Source organism: Neofelis nebulosa, chromosome 2, assembly GCF_028018385.1.
Source record: "Neofelis nebulosa isolate mNeoNeb1 chromosome 2, mNeoNeb1.pri, whole genome shotgun sequence".
Lineage (NCBI taxonomy): Eukaryota > Metazoa > Chordata > Mammalia > Carnivora > Felidae > Neofelis > Neofelis nebulosa.
The window spans coordinates 27,122,926-27,144,971 of record NC_080783.1 but is presented as its reverse complement, the minus strand read 5'-3'; the positions used below and the strand labels follow the sequence as shown (position 1 = coordinate 27,144,971).

General features: G+C 36.1%; 1 protein-coding gene and 1 long non-coding RNA gene across 44 annotated transcripts in view; one reads left to right on the top strand and one right to left on the bottom strand.

Moving 5' to 3' along the window:
• The window catches only part of MAP2 (microtubule associated protein 2), a 284,391-nt gene that overhangs the window by 219,754 nt on the left and 42,591 nt on the right, over positions 1 to 22,046 (top strand). For 36 of the 43 annotated variants that reach the window (XM_058706697.1, XM_058706637.1, XM_058706717.1 and 33 more), the window contains 2 exons: positions 10,922 to 11,035; positions 13,330 to 13,407. In XM_058706697.1, coding sequence (XP_058562680.1) covers positions 10,922 to 11,035; positions 13,330 to 13,407 — 192 coding nt within the window. The remainder of the gene's footprint in view (positions 1 to 10,921; positions 11,036 to 13,329; positions 13,408 to 22,046) is intronic. The other 7 variants (XM_058706744.1, XM_058706825.1, XM_058706811.1 and 4 more) reach the window with 1 other exon arrangement.
• Positions 5,614 to 20,112, bottom strand: LOC131499165 (uncharacterized). Its single transcript, XR_009255751.1, has 3 exons — positions 19,803 to 20,112; positions 12,592 to 12,786; positions 5,614 to 5,701 (listed from the first exon to the last, which is right to left on the bottom strand). It is a non-coding gene; the product is annotated as an uncharacterized LOC131499165 (long non-coding RNA).

The following is a 22,046-nucleotide window of genomic DNA, read 5'->3' as shown; positions in this document are numbered from 1 at the left end:
ATTTTACTGCCATGAAATGAAATGAAGGTTTATGAAATCTGATTTACCTTAGCATGAAGTAACCCCATCTATCCCTTACATGGGATTGTGGTTTTCATGCCAAATGAAACTCTCTGTTTTTAAACATAGTATAGCTTATAGTTACGGTAGCATCTGCCTACCTGGGACCTGCCCTAAGCAAAATTATGAAGAAAATAAAACTTACCTTGAACACCTTTGGCTTTGCTTCCTGAATCTCCATTTCTTTGTTTTCTTCAGATTGTCTGTACGCATCTGAAGCTACCTCATATGGTCAGGATCCCCCCCTCAACCCCATGCAAATCCCTTGCTTGATGTCAGCCTACCCACCTAGATAACATCTGGTCCTTACTTTTTTTTTTTTTTTTCAATTCTGCCACTCCATCAAAATCAATCTATTTTTCTCTTTCTGCTGGGCTTCTACAATAGAACAACCAGAACTGTTACCATAATCAGTTACAGCTTTATGCTTTCTAGATGTTGTTTACATTCTGATATAAAGCTTCAATGTCTTTGGCTGATTGAAGCACGATATAGATGGCACCCACAATTTGCAAGTATTTCTAGAAGTATACTTTGTAACAATGATACCAATACACAGAGAAGAGATAGAGATTGACATGGTAAATGACACTGAAGCAAAATCATCAATGTAAAATTTTATTTCAACAGATCTCTAAGAGGTATTTTCTAAAGTAGAATGTGTATGTTATTTGCAAATTTCTGAAGAAAACTTTGAAGTTACTATTACTTGTTCTTGTTTGTTATACATAATGAAACTTTTGAATCTGTGGATGGAGAGAAATTCATTTAATAACATTTTCTATGGGATGCATTAATCAATCCAGAATACAAAAGTAGTCATCTTTATTCTAGAATAATTTTTGTCATGAAGAAATTAAAAATTCTATTGAAGTCTTTCCTCTTTCCTATCATAATGTGACCAAATTACAAATATAACTTTGGACTTGACACTTATTTTCTTACTTAAAGGATCTTGCAAAGTCTCTTGATTTTGCTACTTAGAGGTCCTAGAAAAAAGTCTTTAGGGGCGCCTGGGTGGCTCAGTCGGTTAAGCGTCCGACTTCAGCTCAGGTCACGATCTCACGGACCGTGAGTTCGAGCCCCGCGGTGGGCTCTGGGCTGATGGCTCAGAGCCTGGAGCCTACTTCCGGTTCTGTGTCTCCATCTCTCTCTGCCCCTCCCCTGTTCATGCTCTGTCTCTCTCTGTCTCAAAAATAAATAAACGTTAAAAAAAAATTAGAAAAAGAAAAAAGTCTTTATTACCAATTTTACTTGTTTGGAACTTTTCCAAAGAATGTGCCACACTTATCTTGTGTTGTGGCTGAGCTTTTATTTAACAAAAATTATTAATGAATAATAGAGGGATAGCTCAAAACTCTATCTTCTTATTTTTCTTTTTGTTTTATTTTCACGGCATTTTATTTTTCAGAATTTCATAATGTAATTAATTCTATTGTAACTTTGCCCACAGATTATTGAATTATGGTTCTCTGGTATATGTATATTCATTTATAATTTGAAATTTATAAAGAATTACCATATACACTTATTAGTGACTTGAAATCTGCCAAGTGGTTTTAGGGCTTGTGTAAAGAGAATATTTGTGGATGATATTTTATATAGCTATAATGGCAAAAATAAAACAGGCAGTTATAGAAGATGGAGAATCACTTACTTAAAACATTTATAGTTCATGAGAGACTTGATAAGAAGAAAGCACATAAGGTTGATGTATATGCTGCTATTTGCACATTCATTCTTGGAAACATGGTGGGACTGGAGGCTTAAGCAAACTATAAATGCATAAAAATCATGTTGGTCTCTCTATGTGCTGATTGTACCCTACGATGTGTTGTGAACAAAGTGATTTTCCCATCACACGGTTCCTAAATTCCATATGCTTCTAGGTCACAAGGCCTCCAAAGGCCTTACATACAAAGCATGCAAGTTATACTATGATGGGGATGAGATAGAAGCAGTGAACAAAAGGTGATTTCTGCCATTTTATCATAACAAACACTTTCTCCTAGAAGAGATAACTAAGTTTATAAAAGTAACTAGTAAAAACTATTCCCGGTATATAGACAACTTACATTTCGAAAGTTTACTCCAATGACTTTTTTTGGAACCTGGAATACTTTTCCATTTTTCCATCATATCCTCTGTCTGAAGTATTCCTAGGTTTTGAAACTATAGGAACATAGGGGTACCTGGGTGGCTCAGTCGGTTGAGTGTCTGACTTTGGCTCAGGTCATGATCTCACGGTTTGTGACTTCGAGCCCCGTGTCGGGCTCTGTGCTGACAGCTCAGAGCCTGGAGCCTGCTTCAGATTCTGTGTCTCCCTCTCTCTGTGCCTTCCCCACTCACACTGTCTCTCTCTCGCGCGCACACTCTCAAAAATAAATAAACATTTAAAAAAAATTTGAAACTATAGGAACATTGATTCACCCAAATCCTAGCCTCACTCTAGGTGGTCAAAGTCTTTGAGGTACTCAAGTACAAGTGGAACTTTAAAAACATGGAGAGACTTTTATGTGTATGAGTGCTGGCACACACACACACACACACACACACACTACTGCATTTCTACACAAACGTTTAAATTTTGTTTATCCCACAGTTACTCTAAGTGTGAATTTATTTAAGGTCTCTTAGTTTTATTGATATTTCATCTTCCCATTAATGTTATTAATGATGTCTCATTGGACTTAATGCAGAGATGTTATTAATGTTATTAATAACGTCTCAAGACTTAATTGACCTCAAATGCATTTCTCCTCCATAAACTAAATTGATCTTTGTTTTAATCAGTAAGTCTTTAGAAGAAATCTTTGGAAGAAAAGGCTGGTATGCAAAGACCTACAGCTGCAACATTGGCAAGGGTGACCCTTTGAGATCAGTCTGACTAAGGAAGGATATGCCAGTGCTGGCCTCTTTAATTAATGCTGAGGTGCCAAGGAAACAAACAAACAAAAACCAACAATCTGCTCTTTTAGTTTCCTTCTTCACCAGTTGATTGCAGGAAATAGTTTCAGAGGAACCATTTGCTCTCCAAATTAAGCAAGGAACTTTTCTTCTTTCCCTGTTTTTATGAATTTATCAAGGGTATTTGTCTAGCACAGTGCTTCCAACTACACAGTGCTTTCCTTGTTGACTAGCTTCCATCAGCAGCAGTAATTAGCACCCGTTTCCTAGGCAACCATTCTGTACCCTACTGAGAAAAACCTTTCCTTGTCAGGAGCATTCTGTCTAAAATTGTTTTGTTTTCCTTCTTTCACAAGTGTACGGTAGGCTTACTTGTCATTTCTTTTAACACGGCATTATTATGTCCATTATTCTTAAAAGCAGAAACATTTACTGGCTTTTATATTCCATATGGTTGAATTTATTGTTAGTGTCTCTTACTTCTCCCTTAACAACCTGAAAGAAATCAACAAAAATATGTTCTCAAGCATATGCCAACTTGTTTTGGATTTTTTGTCCACAGTCTAATTGGTGAGCCTTTGCTTGTTCAAGTAATCACAGCTGGTCCTGATGAAAACTCAAAGAGTACACGTTCAAAATCAAACTTCTGTGTCTACCAACAATGTCGTGTTGCTCAGAGGCAAGTTGAAGTTTCCAGGACCACTGAGAAAGTTTTAACTCCATTGCTTTTGTTATGAATCAGCCAAGCAATATCAATAGATTACCATAACAAAATAACTAAACTAGAAATATGTGCCCAAAAACAGGGCCTTGGGACTGTGTTAAAAATTCGACGTGATAAAATACCAGAGGAACATAGCAACGGTATAGCATGAATCAGCACTTGGAATAAGCCAGAAGGTTATAACAGCTATACATGCTGAATAGTATTGCATAATACTGAATAATACTATAGGTAGAGTAAAATCTAGTTTATCATTTTAGTTTAATGGCAGGCACCTGACATATTGTGTGTTAGGCAGTGGTTCAGCATTTAGGCGAGGAGGTACTCATGGGGGAAAATGACAGAATTATCTCTGTATGTGGCAAGAACTTTCGTATCTTTGTATCTTGTCAGTCAAATGATGATTATAGACTTCGATGACCGCAAGACAGCAAGAGTGATTAAACCAGTGATACAGAATTTAAATGAGCAACTGATCTATATATCATTGCATTTAATTGCCACAACACACCAAAAGGTGAACACCAGTTTAATTCCCACTTTACAGATGGGGAATCTGAAGGTTAGACAGATTGTCACTCACTTGCAGCTAGTAAGAGATAGAGGCAGAATTTTCTGACACCACAATCTACTACTCTAAAATATTTGAACTACACCAATATAATTCAAAGTGTTGTCTAAATGGGACCGTAAGTTACCTTTATCCATTATTTTGCCAGTTTTCCCATTGAGAAAATGTATTATTGTGTGGATTCAATATGTTGATGAGAAATAAAAGTGCCTGGGGTAGCAACTTATAAATTTGTATCACAGTATGATGTTTATTCATTATTTAGGTGAAATATGAGTAGCTTAGCATGATATCTTTTGAGGATTATCAGGTAGGTTTCTGTAGATGCAAAGCATGTCTTAATTAGTGTCTTATCCCTATTTACCTCCTATATGTATTTCCACCAGTTTATTTCCCCAGTACCAACAAAAAATATTCTTTCTTTCCAGAATTCATTTTATCTACCAAGGGCTTCCTTGATAGTGTTTTTTGAATACTGGCCCCATCTCCATTGCCCAGAATAAGTTTTTAGGACAGACGTCACTTTTTACTTACAGGTGTTTATCTATATAGTGTTGATCTGTTATCACCCATGGCTCTGTCACCTGGGTTGTATCTTTAAATCCCTTATTTTGTATCAGCCTATCATTTTAATAGACAAATGTGTTTTAAATAAGTTGATTTTAATGTTTTCCTTCAAACTGATTTAGGGTCGCATTACTTACCAAATTAGATCCCAGTTGTCATTCATTTTATTTAGATATGATATGATTTAGAACCATGTCATGAAATATTTTTGTAATACTTACAGAAACTGTCTCACTAACTGTAATGACACTATTGAAAAATAATAATATTCAAATACTGGTTCTCACTTCACTGCAAAAACTACCATTAGTTATTTACATTGAGAACCTGACATTAACAAGAGTGAAAATAAAATACAAATTATATACACTCCTTAACTAAGGCAATTTTTAACATAAACTAAAAAATATCCACTACCAGAAAACTTTAGATGTTCAAAAGAAAGATAACTGAGTTCTTAATAATTTCTGCTTATGCTAAGAAGTATAACGTTTTCAGCTGTGAAGATCAATGTTACCTTTCAGTTATGTATAATAATTTCCCAGTTTATGTGTAATCTAGATTCATCTTTAATTTTATGAACAGCTAAGTCCTATTTATAGTTTTATACATATAATGTGTCAAAGAAAAAATAACCAAAAAATAGAGTAGAAAGTAGGATAGGGAATAAAGAAGTAGAAAAAATAAACAATGAAAAATTAAAATGTAGCTCTTACCTGAAAAAAGATTTTTTCATGTTGCTAATAGTTCTCAGGAGAAGACAGGGGTTATCAGGCCTCTTGGAGTGCTGTCCAGAAGATGGTCCTAAATTGGGACGCTAGCAGAAATCTAGAGCAGGTCATAGCCCAGGACCTCTGCAGCCAGGAAAATGGCTATGAAGCCAGAAAATAAATAACAAAGTTTTTACTTCCCTCTAGCTTTGTCTAGGAAAGTCAAAGCAAAACCAAAAAACACTGTCCCTGAAATCAACATAGATGATTGCAGATTAACTCTTATCTGATGTTCATAATAGTAATAGGCTAGTTGGTCTGGACCTTTAGTTGCTCTTCCTTTGAAGCAGAAATACCAGAAGACCCAGAAGAATGTATGACTGGGGAAATAAAGACAACTTGGTGAAGAACTCCTTGGAAGTCTCAAGTTCCTTGATGTTCCAGGCCTGTTCTATAATTATGCAATTGAGTCTGCACAGCAACTTGTGAGACAAGTGCTATTAGTATTTCCATTTCATGGATGAGGGATTGAAACCCAATTAGTCCGAGTAAATTTCATATTTTTTTTTAATTTTTTTTAACGTTTTATTTATTTTTGAGACAGAGAGAGACAGAGCATGAACGGGGGAGGGGCAGAGAGAGAGGGAGACACAGAATCGGAAGCAGACTCCAGGCTCTGAGCCATCAGCCCAGAGCCCAATGAGGGGCTCGAGCTCACGGACGGCGAGATCGTGACCTGAGCTGAAGTTGGACGCCCAACCGACTGAGCCACCCAGGCGCCCCTTAATTTTTTTATTGTGTTTTTTTTTTTAAGAGAGAGAGAAAATGTGATGTGGGTAGGGGCAGAGAGAGACAGAGACACAGAATCTGAAGCAGGCTCCAGGCTCCAAGCTGTCGGCACAGAGCCTGACGCGGGGTTTGATCTCATGAACCACAAGATCATGACCTGAGCTGAAGTTGGACACTTAACCGACTGACCCACCCAGGCACTCCATTCCAAGTAAATTTCTTAGTATGAAATAACTAGAAAGTAGCAATGCTAGAGTTTGTGCCCACATTTCTCAGAATTAAAGTCCATGTGACTTCCTTTAATCTACAATATAAAAGGGAATGATCTCCCAGATAGAAAGATTTGTTGGATAGATGGATGGTTTGATGGATGGATAAGTGGATAGAGTCATTTAATAGATATTTGTAGAATGAATGAGTAAATTATATATAGATATAGATTATAGATATAGATACATCATACACACATCATAACTCTTATATTTTTATCTTTGTAGGTCTGATTTTGTGACTCTCTTCCTTTGTCTTCTGTGTTTGTTTGGCATGTTTACCGTTAATTTTCTCTGAACTTTCCTCAAACCTTGAGTGAATTTTCTCCTGTCCCAGGAGCCAGGCTTTAAGGGTAAAACTCACCCAGAGATCTGCTGATTAGGTTTCTGTTGGGAAAAGGCCATCTGTCCTTGGGGGGAGGAAGCTACCACCCTGCACTGACAGCAGCCCTTGCTTAGAGGAAGATTTTAAAGTGACTGGGCCAATTGAAACCCTCAGGATAATCCTATGCTCATGTTTTATTGCACTGGGAAAATAATATGAGACAATGTGATATTTCCTGTTTGAAAAGTTTTAGCAATATTACGCTTTCAAAAAAAATGAAGATAATATGTCATTATCTTGGCTCCCACACAGCCTGTTTGCTTATTCTAAAATAGCATTTCTTAAAGTCAGTTAAGTTCTTTTAAGGAAAAATAGATAATTAATTCTCCCATGACTGAGTTAAATTATTTTCTTACACATTTTGCTTAAATATATACAAATGTAAAATTACCTTATTCATAAGCTCTTATTCAACTGTGAAACTCAAACACATTTATAAATCAATTTTATCTGAAACAACAAAGCCAACAAAATTCAAATGTTCCACTACTTATTATGTAAAATAAACTATTGCTTTACTGAAACTAAACTATTGCTCACAAGAAATGGGGTAATGGGTGATAACAGTGCATTTTTATTTAGGTTGGACATGTCCTCACTAACTGGAGAAAAGTAATGATCCTATTTTTCCTTTCCTTGTCTCTAGAATATTTTGAAAGTCTGTTGTGTAGTGTACCATGATGTTATTTGGCCTACGTCTTCTGTGAATGCATTTTTATTGTAGAGTGTTCACTCACCCCTGTTCTCTTCTCATTAGCCCACAACAGGTAAACTAATTGTCTATGGTGTCACAATTATTCTAAATGCAATTCCAAACAAAAAGACAAATAATGTGGCATTGCTCAGTTATAATTTGTTCACACAAACCAATAGATACTTTTTATTATTTTTACTGGATTATTTTTCCAAATTAAGAAATTTTACTCATGTTAAGTGTTTGCAGACTCTAGAAAATTCATCAGTAGTTACACAAGAATCTGGAACGCTCATTTAAGAAATACTGTTTTGAAATACATCAAAACTTAAACAAGAACTCAGTAAATAATTAATTTGGGGAGGTTTAAGTTAGTAAATATAATAACAAGCATGGATTATTTCTAAGCTTGTGTAAATAGCATGAACAAAACCTTTCATGTTAACTTTTCATACTTTCAAAAAACTTTGTTAGGCATCCAGTCTGAGTAAACATCAATGAGAGGAGCTTCAAGTACTGCAACAGTGATAAAGAGAAAGTCCTTGACTTGGGAAACTACAAAGCAAGGGAGATAAGGCATGTGTACCAGCACAATTCCATGCAAGATGTACTAAGTGCCATAGGAGATACTATACTTGGTGTAAATGCCACCAGGGTAATGCAGGAATGATCCATAAGATACATGGGTTTCATATATGTCCCAGTTTCCTCTGTGTTTGCTCCACCTCTCCATTACACTGAATTTCCTATGAAACACTGAGGTTCTAGAAGAACTGAAAATCATTTTATTGATTTTAACTGTCTGAATTTTATTGAAAATGATTATATGGAAGTGAGGTAAGTTATCTATTACACTATTCAACTTTATCTACAAGATATATAGGTAGGCAGGTAGATGGCTGATAGAGAGGACAGATAGATGGATACATACATACATACATACATAGATGGGCGGATACGTAGTGATTGCTCAGTTGTGGTCAATTGCTTGTTTCATAGTCTCAGAATACATTCAGGAATAGCAGTTTTGTACTTTAGGTAGAGGAGCAGGTCTGAGAGTGAATGTTACCTTAGTTCATACCTTTAGAAGAATTTATGTATTTCCACTGGGCATTCTCACATGACTGTTAGGGAAGTTTATGGTTATTTTCTCATTATTCCTTCTGCTGTTTTTCTGCTTGAGACAACAGCATAATAGAGAATCTGGGTTCTAATTTCAGTTTGCCTCCATTGACTGTGTGAACTTGAGCAAATCTCATAACCATGCCTAGCCTATATTTCCTCATCTACAAAATGAGAGAATATAGATACAATCTACTCTTCAAGCCCTTTTAGCTCTACAGCTGTGGTGCTGTGAATTAAATTGCATACGATAAAACCACCTTACAAGAATGAGCTGTATCCTACTGGTTTGAAATCATAATTATTCTTTACATTTTTTGCAATATTAAGAGAAGATCCTTATTAGTTTAAGCTAAATTGAGAGTATAAAATGTGTCGTGCAAAAAAAATGTTTTATGAAGAATACTGAGTACATAAATATATGAGACAAAGTTGCTGGAGCCTTGTTTAGAAATTAAAACTTTTTCAGAAATAATTTTAAGTAGTCTGTCAGTACTTGCTCTTTGAATACTTAAAGTTTGAATGAGGTCTCCAGCTTCCTAAAATTATATTTCAAGAATAAAAGAAATATTACATCACATTTAGTTTAGTTATAGTACCTGAGGCATTTTACAAGATCCCAATTATTTGAAAATTGGTTTTCTAAGTATGATATTTATAGTGAGAATGTCTAATTCTCTGGCCTGTTAGTCGTCTACCTCATCTGAAACATAGAAGTAACAATAGTAAATCATTCATTGAAATAATGAGGGCAAACACTTTAGCAGAGTGCTTGGCACATAGCACCGTATTTTTAAAAAGCTCCTTCTATTCCTGTGACTGCTACCCGGTCTAGATAAGAGTGTTTCTACAGTGCATCAAGACTGTATGTAGGCTATAGTGTCAAGTGGCTATTTAAAAATCAGGAAGTTAGATATATGATGGCAAATATACTCAATAAGGTGATCTAGCTTTTAAAATTCAGATAAATCCTATGCAAGTGGATTGCTCACCCCAAAAGCTGGGTTTCAAGCACTATACTGTCATCCTGGGTGGGATAAGGAAGGCTTTCCAGAGAAGGCTAAATCTAAATGAACCAGGAAAAAATAGGATTCCCACTGCCCTCTATCAACCTGCTTGTAAATGTGCAAATTCTGATCATAGAAAAGTCAAAGTAAGGATTTATTCTGAAAGCTAACATAAGAGAACAAATCCCACTGCCCCACCCCCCTTGTGTAGTACAACTTGTTTCTGTAAGGGCGGTACATGGGATTATTTGCTACTTCTTTCATTTTTAGTTGATGATATACAGAACATTGTTTCTTGAATATTTATCTGACTTGGTTATATAAAATTAGCACTGGGATATGCTCCAGGAGGTCCCACTTCAGCCCAAAAACTAGTTATCTGGCGTCTCACAAACCGATTATTTTAATGACGAACCCCCCCTTAACCCCATCTTGTTGAATGAAACTATTGTCCTGACGAGGTGAGAATATATCATATGGCCTTAAAAATCTTTAAAACTTCTGCTGTCTCGAAAAGTAGTAGCTCTTTAGAAAGAGACGATCTGATATATCATTTCCATGTGTTTCATTCAAATTTTATCTTCCCAGGATTTTCTTAATCAGTATTGTTTACACTGATCCTGAATAATGCTGTTTGATCACAAATTCACATTTTGAGGCCTCATTTTTAGGTTTTAAATCATGGTATTTCTGCAAATCAGCATAGAAACTATTGTAAAGAAAGTTTTCTGGAAAACCACAAAACATACTAAGTCCAAGATGAATCTTCTCTTCTCTGAATTTGTGTTACTTGGTACAAAAACTTTGTTTCTGTTTGCATGAACAGCTTTTAAAAACAAATTGCCATCCAAATTAATTATTTTTTTTATTCTGTGTTCATTTTGCATAGCTCCCAGAATGCCAAACCCTTTTTTTCTCTTTATTCTTTTTTCTTTTTCTGATTACAATATATGTATTTGTGTTTTATCTACAATTTAATAAATTCTATCGTACTTATTTGGGGGGGGGGATAGAAAATAAAATCTTAATCAGCCATATTGTTTCCTTACTCTTCCTTTTTGCTGCCTGTTTTGGACGTCTCATTACTTTCTTTTCTTTTGTTACTGTGTATTACAGAGGAGGTGTCTGCAAGGATCGTTCAAGTAGTCACAGCTGAGGCTGTAGCAGTCCTGAAAGGTGAACAAGAGAAAGAAGCTGAACATAAAGTCCAGCCTGCAGCTCTGCCTTTAGGTAAATGGGAAAGAACCCTCTGTCAGGGGCTATGCCTGCTGTGCCCTGATCACAGGACCAAGTCTTCATGTTCAAAGGAAGGCCCTACTCCATACTTCATCCTTACATATAACGTTCATCAAACACCTCTGTTGGGAGGCGCTGGCACCTGTTTTCACTTTCTTCCCAGGCTCATTTGTGGTATTTGGACAGTCTTTAGGGTAATAAGCTTATAGTTAGACTTTGCCCCTAAATCGTTTTTAAATTTTCATTTCTAGACCACTGGAGATACTTACTATAAAAATAAAGCCAATGCATATTGATGTCACGACACCCACTTGTATAGAAAATGTGTTAAAACTTTAATTAGAAATGATTATTTCCCTTTATGGATTTTGGCGAATGATTGTCTAGTCTTATTTCAGTCTCCTTGAACCAGCTATAGAAAACCTATAGTCAGGGCTTTGTTAGAATCATGAGTGACTTTGTATCCCAGTATGGTCTTCACTTGGTTCATCTAAGGGCACTAGATAACATTGCTCTCTCCCTTGGTCACAAGTCAGATGCTCTCCAGAGCCAAACAAGTAATGTAATGGTGTTTGCCAAAGAAAACACTCTCAGCCAAAGGCTTGCTGACTCTTCTCTAAATAGACGGCAGATAGATAGATAGATAGATACGTGGTAGATAGATAGATAGATAGATAGATAGATAGATAGATAGATAGAAGAGAGATAGATAAATGATAGATACATGGTAGATAGGTAGATAGATAGATAGATGTAGGTGTATATACATGCAAAGACACAAAAAAGAAAACTCTTAGGTTCAACATATGTCTATTTCACAGGTACATATAACTAATCCACAGAAAGGTATAATTTTAAAGCCTAAAAAAATAGTACATATCCAACGCATGTCTCCTGTACCCTTAATATTTGATTTTCTGGTCAGTACCCCTTTAAGCAATTTGAGCAACTCAAAAAATTAAGCAATTAAAATTCTGCTCTCCCAGAATAATCAATACTCATTATTTGTAGTAGAATGTTCTTTGATTATAAAGGTTTATTTTTCTCTTAAAACAGGAGGGAAAGTATTATTCAAAGCATTGACCTTCTGCTTGTGGTTCACTTCTATTCCTTAAATAGAAGACCCCCACCCATTTTTTTAAAATTTGAAACTTGAGGGGAGCCTGGGTGGCTGAGTCAGTTAAGTGTCCAACTTCAGCTCAGGTCATGATCTCACGGTTCATGAGTCCGAGCCCTGCGTCGGGCTCTGTGCTGACAGCTTGGAGCCTGGAGCCTGCTTCAGATTCTGTGTCTCCCTGTCTCTCTGCCCCTCCCCTACTTGCGCTGTGTCTCAAACAAACATTTAAAAATTAATTAATTAATTAATTAAAATAAAAATCGAAACCTGAAAATGTGTTATATAGAAACCTATGGGTCAAGGGGTTAAGAAGTCGCCTGTGACCCCAAAGCTCCAACTAGTAACTGATTTAGGAGAGGGGAAAACAGATGCTCTTTAAAATAGGTTTTCCTGCTGGCCTTGATGATAAACATTTCCTTTCGCAATTTCTCACCTTCATAGGAGTAGTCATAAAGAAGGCAAGAGTCTTGAAAAGAAGTAGAGTTAACTGTGGTGTTAACATCTTTTAGAACCTTTCTCTTTGGCTCTCTATGTATAATGCCCAGGCCAGAAGATTACTCAGCTCCCACTAGTGCATGGTTTCCGTCTGAAGGTTGCCTCAGGCTCTGATAGCTTCATTTTTTCTTTTCTGAGAATACATAACAGAAGATGCATTTTGACATTAGACTCAGTGGACAAAATGTTGTTTAAAAAAAATACATCACCTATAATACTGTGAATGACGAAGGTTACATATGTTTCCAGATCAAAAATTTAAACAATAGAGAGTTCTAATTTTTTTTTCAGTCAGCCAAGCTAAATCCAAACTACAGTGCTTGCCTGTGCATTTGAATACAGTAGATTAGGGCCAGAATAAAATATTATATTAATCAAACAAGCAGACACAAATTAATGGGATTAATGATAGAACTTTAGCAGGCATCAGTAATCCATTCTTTAGAGGGAAGACAAAATGAATTTTTTAAAATATTAAATGCTTTTCTTTCTTTTTAGGTTCTTTAAAATATGTGAATCAGGTAATGGGACAAAAAATAAGTCAAGCGCAACTTACTGTTGAATCTTTTCCTAAATTTCATGGAGTGGCCTTTTTAGAGATGGCAGAGCTGTTACCCATCTACTGACCTAGCAGGATTAATTGCTGTATCTCGTTTTTCCACTGTTTGCTCTTTAGCAGCTGAAGAGACACCTAATCTGCCTCCTTCTCCACCTCCGTCACCAGCCTCAGAACAGACTGTCACAGTGGAGGAAGGTAAGGCCTGTTGGACTTTTTGAGGTTTGTCTTCTGGTAAAGTGTAAATGGACAGCAATCCATAAGCAGTGGACTTCAGTATAGGTTAGTACATGACCCAGCTGAGAGCTGTCTGTTTCAGTCAAGAAGAAACAAAGACTCTACATAAATGTATAATTATTTATCTATGCAAAATCAGAAGTAGAGGAATATGGTAAATAAGAAAAGGAAAAATCACCTTGATGCAGGAGAAGGTAACTCTGTTTAAATTGCTCAAATAGCTACAGAGAACCAGTTCACTTAATTAATGTAAAATGTTTTGACAGAGAAGATATAATCCTATCTTATAAGTGACTGAACAAAAATAAATTTATTAGTGAAATTATAAGGAAGTGTTGTCTGAAATTGTCTCTGTTTTGCTCACTATTGTGCTGCCAAGGCCTTCCCTAGGGCCTGGCCCATAGCAAACTCTCAATAAATATTAATGAATAAATGAAGAAGTCAATGAATGAATTTGATATTGAGAGCAGTGAACTGGAAGCTGAGATCATGGTTTCTTTCCTGCTGAGACCTGTTATTGTCTATGAATATATTTATGCTTTTATTCAACATAAAATGCTATGTCAGCTTTTCAGTTCCAATAAAACAGAGGGATGCCTTTGAAGAATATTCATTCAGAATCTGAGCTGAGAGGCACTACTGAAAAGCAAACTATTACTGGTTTTCTGACTTAGATCAGTTAACTTTTGTGTATTGTTTGAGTTACAGGCAAAGACAGAGAAGAGCGATAGCTAAAGTTTTGTTTCAATATAATTTAGTTTTCATATAGCAAAATCAGAATTTTAAAGCTATTTCATTTTATTCACTTACTGTTTTATTTATTTTCCTTTTGTTGTCCCTTTTAGCAATTATTTTACTGGGTTAAAAATTGAACAATGTCACAAAAGAGTCATTTTTTTTTATAATTTATAGTTAGGTTCATTTAAAATATTCTTTGAGTTCCTCAATACAGATTTTCCAAGTTACAGTACTGTAAACTATCAATAAACATAATTTACTTATCATCACAGATTTATAAACCTAAACTTCTTTTAATGAGGTTTTTCTTTCTTAAATTGAGGCCTTTTTTCTAATTTACTGCCTGAAATAGCATTAACTGAGCTAAATTATTCTAAAGAATAAAAGAAAATTTGTGGACTATAATTAGTGGATATAATCAGGATTATTAGTCAATTTCCTGAAAATTGATTTGATCTCTTCCTTTATAGATTTGAAAGATTTTTTTGTCCTTATTTTCATCCATTCATTGACACATATTGGCGGAGCACCTACAGTGTTCCCAGCACTCTTTAAATTCTAAGTATACACTAGTGGGCAAAACAGACATGATCCCTGCTTATAAGGAGCACAGAGTCTGGTGGAGAACAGCAATCCAATAAATAAGCTTACAAATAATTTCAAGTTGGATTAGCACTAGGAAGGAAAAGAATAGAGCTTTAAGATAGAACAAGGGAAATCTTGCTTTATTGGATGGTGAGAAGACAGTTAAGGAGCTGAGCTCAAAAGCATGAGGAAGAGTTGGTCAAGCAAAGATGCAGGGAAAAGGGCATTTGGGGTGGAGAGACCAGGACATGCAGCGGAACTCAGGTGGACAGGAACATGAAATGTTCTAGCAACTAAAGACTTCGCATGGCTACTGGGTAGTGAGAAAGGGGTTGAGTAGTGAAGGAGTTTAAGAGTCAGCGGTAGCCAACTTGGTTCATGAGCCTGGATTTCACTGGGGATGTGCTGGAGAACTTTCCATGACAGCTGTACTTCCCTCAGGCCATTGAAAATATTTCTGAGCCTCTACTTAAAGCCTTTCAAGTATCAGAGAATCTTCTTAACTCAAGATGGTCACTTGGGTATGATGTTCACTCCAAAATCGGCTGGAAAGCTACTAATTTACTCTTCTTATTCTTATATGGGAGTTGGAGCGGAAAGGGTAGTAGGATCCGTCTATCTGCCTGGGAATTCACCCAATCTGCTTTCTGATTGGTGTGCATATAATGATAACATAAATAAGCCATAGAATCGTTTTCATATTTTGATACACTTTCCAGAGTAACTATTTCCTTATATTTCGAGATTGCTTTCCCCAAGTTGTTTTGAGTATATTTGGGGAAATTTTCAACTTACTTCCTATTGAAGATGATCCAAGATATTTTATCTTTAACATTTTTCAAACCAAACTTGTATTTTTATTGAATTATTACTTTTTATTTTTTTGAAAGAAAGCATTAAACTATATGAATGTCTAATGATTTGCTTTTCAAAGGATAACCATTTTTTACTTATATGAAAAATATATATATGTCCTTTATAAACTCTACCTCATTAATTTAAAAGATCAAGTAATATTCTTATATATGTGAAAGATATGGGTCTAGGTAATTCTACTAGCCCTGTCTGATTTTAGGCCACCCTGAAAGCATGTATAATTTTTTTTTAGGTTTTGTTTATCAGAAAATAAATAGTGAAAAGTTACAAGACAGGATTCAACTCTTCAGTTTTTCAAACCAATTGGTTTGCAAAGACCTGGGAAAAATTCTATTAATGTATAGCTCATAGCAGGTTGGGTGGAAAAGGAATATGTGGGTTTTTCATCTGCAAGATTTTTTTTTACCTACCTCAACACACCCTCAAGGAAACTTTAATCTAAAGGCATGTGACTGCCAATTCATTTATACAAATGTAAGAGAGCTCTTAGATTAAATTGAGTAATTCAATGTTTTTGAGGATGTGATTATTTTTATGTTATCAAAAATTTTTAAATCTGTTCTTTCCCAAAGGGGAAGCATGAACGCTTCCACCAAAAATAATTTAAGATGTTAATTACTGTAAGTTATGAATATTCATTTATTATAATTGATGTAATAATAATTCTCAGAATGTGTGCTTATTTGGGGAAACAAAGGGATTTTGATGGCAAAAATAAATCAGTAGCACACTTAAAAGGAAACTCAGGTACAGTGAATCAATTAATACTGCACTAGTTGTCATGTTTTCAGATTAATCTCCTTTTTCTTTTTGGCCTAACCATAATAGTTGTCATTTGGACTGAACTGTTAGAATTTGGAAGCCTGTGCAAGAACAATGGAATCATCTGAAAATAGAACCAGGAAACTTTCTGCCCTCTTAGGTTTGCTCCAGAATCCTAGGGTGGTGTTTTCCTGTGTCAGTGATGTCGTAAGGTTATCGTTGCTAATCTGAAAGTATTTTTCCTTCCAAATCACTCTGGGCAGCAAAAGCTTGCAGAATGGAAAGGGCTTAGAGATAGTGGAGAACAATGTAAGTAGAGCCAATTGCCCCCAGGTGGTGGGACAGAAGCTGCGATGCCAGGACAGGCAAAATCACGAAGTCACTGATACCCCAAGAGACTCCGTGTCTATTACAAAGTGACTACTCATTTGTACCAAAGGGTACAGACAGACCAAGGCTGGGTTTTATGTGGCAAATCTTACTTTAACTCAATATAGAGTTTCCAATGCTTTAAAAAAAAATTGTACGAAAACAAATCAGGGAGATGTACTCCTCCACTGAAATCAGGTAAGCTTCATTTCTGAATATTATCATTATGCAACAGAACTATGTAAAAGTCCAAGATTCATCAGGTAGCCATATCCTTTGAAATATCACATTATCAAATGAAATAGAATATTTCATGGTGAAAGCAGAGTCCCTCTCCCAAAACAGGTGTACTTTTAGTAAAAGGAAACATTCAATCCTGACCATAAACGACAAAACTAACTTACGAAATGAATTTACTTTTTATAAATCTCTCAACTCTGGCCTTGGTGTATCAAATGAATGGAAAGCACAGGTACATGACAAGTTGAGTATATCGAAGACAAAGATGCTAACATACATGGGGTCCAGCATCACACTTGGCATTTTCTCAGATATCTCCTCATTTAATCCTCCCAGCAGCCCACAGAGATAGATATATTCACTTCCACTTTTTGCCCCTGGATGTCATGGCTAGTAATTCAGGATTGCAATCCAAATCTCAGTCCCTGCAGTCATAGCCCACTGTGTCCCTAAAACCATTCTTATCTTGGTTCTTAATGTAGGGCTAAGAAATGGAAGTGATCTTCCAATGAGGGTTTTTTTTGTTTAAGCTCCTGGACCAATGTCCTTTTTTTTTTTTTGGAACCATACCAAAATAAATAATTCATTTACTTATAATTAGTATGTATCCCACCTCCACTGGGTGTGAACCAAGAACACCTGCCATTCACGATTCCGTAGCAAATAAGATCTATTTCTTTTATCATTATTGTTGGAACCAAGCACACTGGTTGGTCTTAGCTAGCCATGGTCCTCTTAGTATAACTTCCCTAGCACATCTCTGCAACTTGTAGACGGACTTGAGGCTCATAGGTCCTAAACAGAGACTTGGAGCACCTACAGCTAATAGTACCAAGACTGGACTTTGCCAGACATTCATTCTTTTTGGAGTTGCCTGGCCATACAGATACTACAGAGAAACTCCTTTTCACTGCAGTCCTTAAAGTTTTTTGCTGTTTTTGTTGTTATCTGTTTAGAGTCAAAGTTTTCAGAATAGAAAATACTGTTTCTTTGAAATGTTACAGATCTGAAGCAAGACTCTGTACTGTTTTCACATTTTGGCACTTTTGAAAACAAGCAATGGCAACAAGAAAGAGGAGATCAAAATCTTCAAAAGGCTAATGCATTCAAGGAGTATTGCCTTTAAACTACCAGCTCTCAGCTTTAAATTCTTTCATTTTACATTATAGTTAACCCCTACTCCCCAGAAAATGTTGAAAAGCAGAGAGACAAATATGCCATTTTCACTTATTGTTAGTCAATGCAATCTATTGAGCATATTGGAAGTTTTAGAAGTAACTTGCGTACATGAGGTGTTTAGAGCCTTAAGGAGTCCTGGAGGAAATATGAATGGCTAGGACATGTGACAAGCCCGGGGCTTATGATTCAGCCAGTGTTGTAGGCCAATTATCTCAGTCAATTATCTGCTCAGCTGAGAAATCGTGCCGAGTTGAACTAAGAATATCAAATGTAATTTTAGTCTTTTGCTACCCCCTGATATAATAAGCATCATGGCTGAGAACGTTCTGAGCACCCAGCCCCAAAAAATATAACATGGAACAATCAGTAAATAATGTGCTCAAAAGATTAAAAGCATTCCCTCTATAAATGTTATTTTAGTATCCTTATGATTTCAGATTTATTTCCAGTTGGCAGGACTTTGTTGCTGAAAATTAGTTATTGCCCTAAAAATACAGTGCATTTTCAAATAAATGCTCTAATCCATCTGCTTAAGTTTTGATAGAAATAAAAATTATACAGAGAGATACACAGACTTTCAGTAAATCTTAATCATTCTTATTATTGAAAGTTATGAAATTTAAAACTTATTTCTCTCTATAAGTAAACAAATAGTGATTAGCAAGTTCAGTAACCTGGCATGTAGGTCTGAGATGTAGTGTGTATACCACATCAGAAGCCAAATATTGTTTGCTGTCATCATCCTTAAAGCTCACGAAATATACCAGAATCCAAGTGCGAGCAGACTAACCTACACTTGTGTTTTTAAGGACATATATTTAAATAAGGCTGATTTCTAATCCAAGACACTGGAAAGGATAGAAGTGAGAGCAGTTCTTCTAGCATTTCAATGAGAAATATGCAATGAGGGTTTAAAATATAAAGACAGCCAAGAGCCAGAGGTGCAAATGAAATCACATAGAATAAAGTCTTGGTGAATCTGAATCCAGCTCTGTGGAACTTCTCAGCTAATTATATCACTTTTACACTTTCAGAAGAAAAAGAAAAGGAAATGATTTATATTATTAGGGACTTTCTTAAAACCGTCTACCTTCACAGTCATGCAAATGAGAACCAGTGTTAGAAAGGACACCCCTAGGATTTGGCATCCAAAGAAAGATCTAAGGAGCTATGCCACTGTGCTCTCCTTAGCAAGACAGGAAAGAATAATACACTACAGATTTTTCTCAACTGGATTGGAATTAAAAATGGCTTTCTGGTGAAAGTCATTAACAAAAAATTAAATTAACCAAAGTGCTAACTATGTGAGCATCCTAGATAATTAAGGTTGTGCTTCAAACAGGACTGTTTTCCTCTATAATTGTATAGCATCAGGTCCTAACACTTTTCTTCTTTTTTAACTTATAAAAATATTGACAGAAGCATGAAAAGAACCTGCTTGAAAACATTTCTTCCAAATACTGCTTTTGTATTGTAATGCTTTGTTTCTATTCCAGTGTTTTTGTGGTTATTCTGACTTGTTTGAGGGGAATGTATAGACCATTTCTATTATGTATACAGTAAAGGGTGTTAGCACATTTGATTTATTAAATCAATGGCAAGGTTACCTAAGGCATAGTGTAAATTCAGTGGCTGCTGAAGCATGAAACATTCACTCTCTCCCATCCTCCATCAGCTTGGTCTTGCTAATTCCCCTCCATCCCGCTCTGCTGGTTCTGTAGCCCATTGTGTCCTTGTGCAGGTGTTTGTCTCGTTCGTCTGATCTTGTGTCTGTCTTGTCCAGTTCTCCCTGCAGTTTCTTCCTGTGTGTCTGTTTGTAGATGAAGGGGCTGAGGATCAAGTGGGTCCTCTACACAGGTTCCCCAGCCATGAACCTGCCACCAGCGGGGAGAGGCGTAGGCTCCTAGCCCCCTCCATCTCGGTGTCTGTGCCTGATGATGACCCTTGCAATTCCGATGAGGAGTACTATGAGCATCCTTTGTTCAGCTCACAATGGACTACCTCTAGTGTGCTCCCCAGTGTCCCAGCGCAGAGTGCAGAGGCCCACTTAGGCCAGGAGAAAGGTGAACCAAGCATGGTCCCTTTTTGCTCCTCCTCCCCAGCCTGCAGCTTTGACCACATGCATCATACTAAGTGTACCTTTGTATGTGGGGTGGGAGGGGAAAGAGCCTGTTTTTTCCACATGAAAGTGAAGTCCCTATATAGTTTGTATGTCTAGCGAAATACCTCATGTACAAGAAGCCTTATTTGAGGCATGTGAGTGTTTTCTTTTTCTGTATCATTGCTTCTGAGAAGAAGACAAAAGAGATGGGGGAGTGAAACGGAGGGAGCAAAAGGAGTTCAATTAAAGTTTGACTCCTTTCTGCTCCCCGTAAATAAATCAGTGGGGGAAGAATATATCCTCTTACTCAAACTGAAGAAGAGGATCCTGTATATAATTTTTCCTCTTTGGATACATAATATTACTAGGACCAGACTTAAATAGAATTAGCCTTCTTTTTAGTGCCATGTTAATACAACAGCTCTTTAGAAGGGAAAGATTGTGAATCTGTTTGGAACAGAATTAATGTTACAAAATGAATGTATTTCTCCAAAACACTTAATCCTCTACAGAAAGTAGAGAGGCTCCCCCAGGTGACTGAATATTGGCTAACATCAGCAGACCTGGGCTAAAGTGAAGGAACTGATCCACAGCCTTTGTCATCATCCCATCCTCATAAAGCTAGAAGACCCTAGTGTATACCTGGCTGTGATGAGGGTAAAAAAGGTGGGCGGTGGGCTGCAATTTATCTCATTCTAATTAGGTAGTTTTGTAAAGGAAAACAAAATTAGAGCTAAAAACATTTTTTGCATAGGTGAAGAGGTTATTCTCAAATAGGGAGAAATGACTTGTTTGCATGAAGAGTTTATTTTCATATGAGACAGCATTTAATGTAAGGGCCGATAGTTCCAAGGCAACAGGGAATAAATTCATAGCTTACCAGCTACATTCATGATAATAAACTTCTTCAAGGGTGCTTTGGAAAACAAAGAGCCCCAATGGCTCAGACACTCTGACAGAGAAATCTAACCCATACTAAGTTCTTCCAATAGCGTGAACTTACCACAGTTAAGAGAAATATGTGAAATTTTGAATAAAGAACAAGTGCAGTGGAAATAAACATGATTTATAGGAAATAAGGAAAGGGAAAGCTAAGAGGTTATGTAGATTTGGAAAACATGTCGATTAAATTGATTAGACTTTATACAACAAGGTGACTTTAAAAGTCTCATCATCTGTAATCAAAATCTCTAATTCTATGCATTGTAAAAATGGCCTTAATAATAATTTGGAGTCTGAAATTTTAAAATGTTACTTACATAATTAAGTGATAAAAATGAAAGTGGCTGGGTGCTAAATGGGAGGAAATAGATGAAGTATTTCTCTCCCCTGCCCCACCCAAGAATTTTAATATTTCTCAAAAAAAAAAGAAAAGAAAAGAAAATTCCTTTCCCTTCCATCTGTAGTCTTTCTCACTGGGCCATTTAAATAACGTATAATTGTTTCATGAGAATTTCATAAGAATCTTTCATATGGAAGACTATAAAACAGCTTATATATCTCCCTCTAATTTCTTAAGGAATAAAATGGGATTTATTTTATTGGTATTTGAAGTGCAAATGAGAAGCAAATAAACACAACAACTCATGGCCTTCATAAGTGTGCTTTCTACATTTTAATTGTTAACATTTTTCCATGTGGTATACATCTTTTGGGAGGATATTTTTGCAGTTTAGTTGCCATTCAGTTATCTTGGTGGTTTTGTTTTGAATTGCAGAAATAAGACTTTATAGGTAATATGCACATTTTC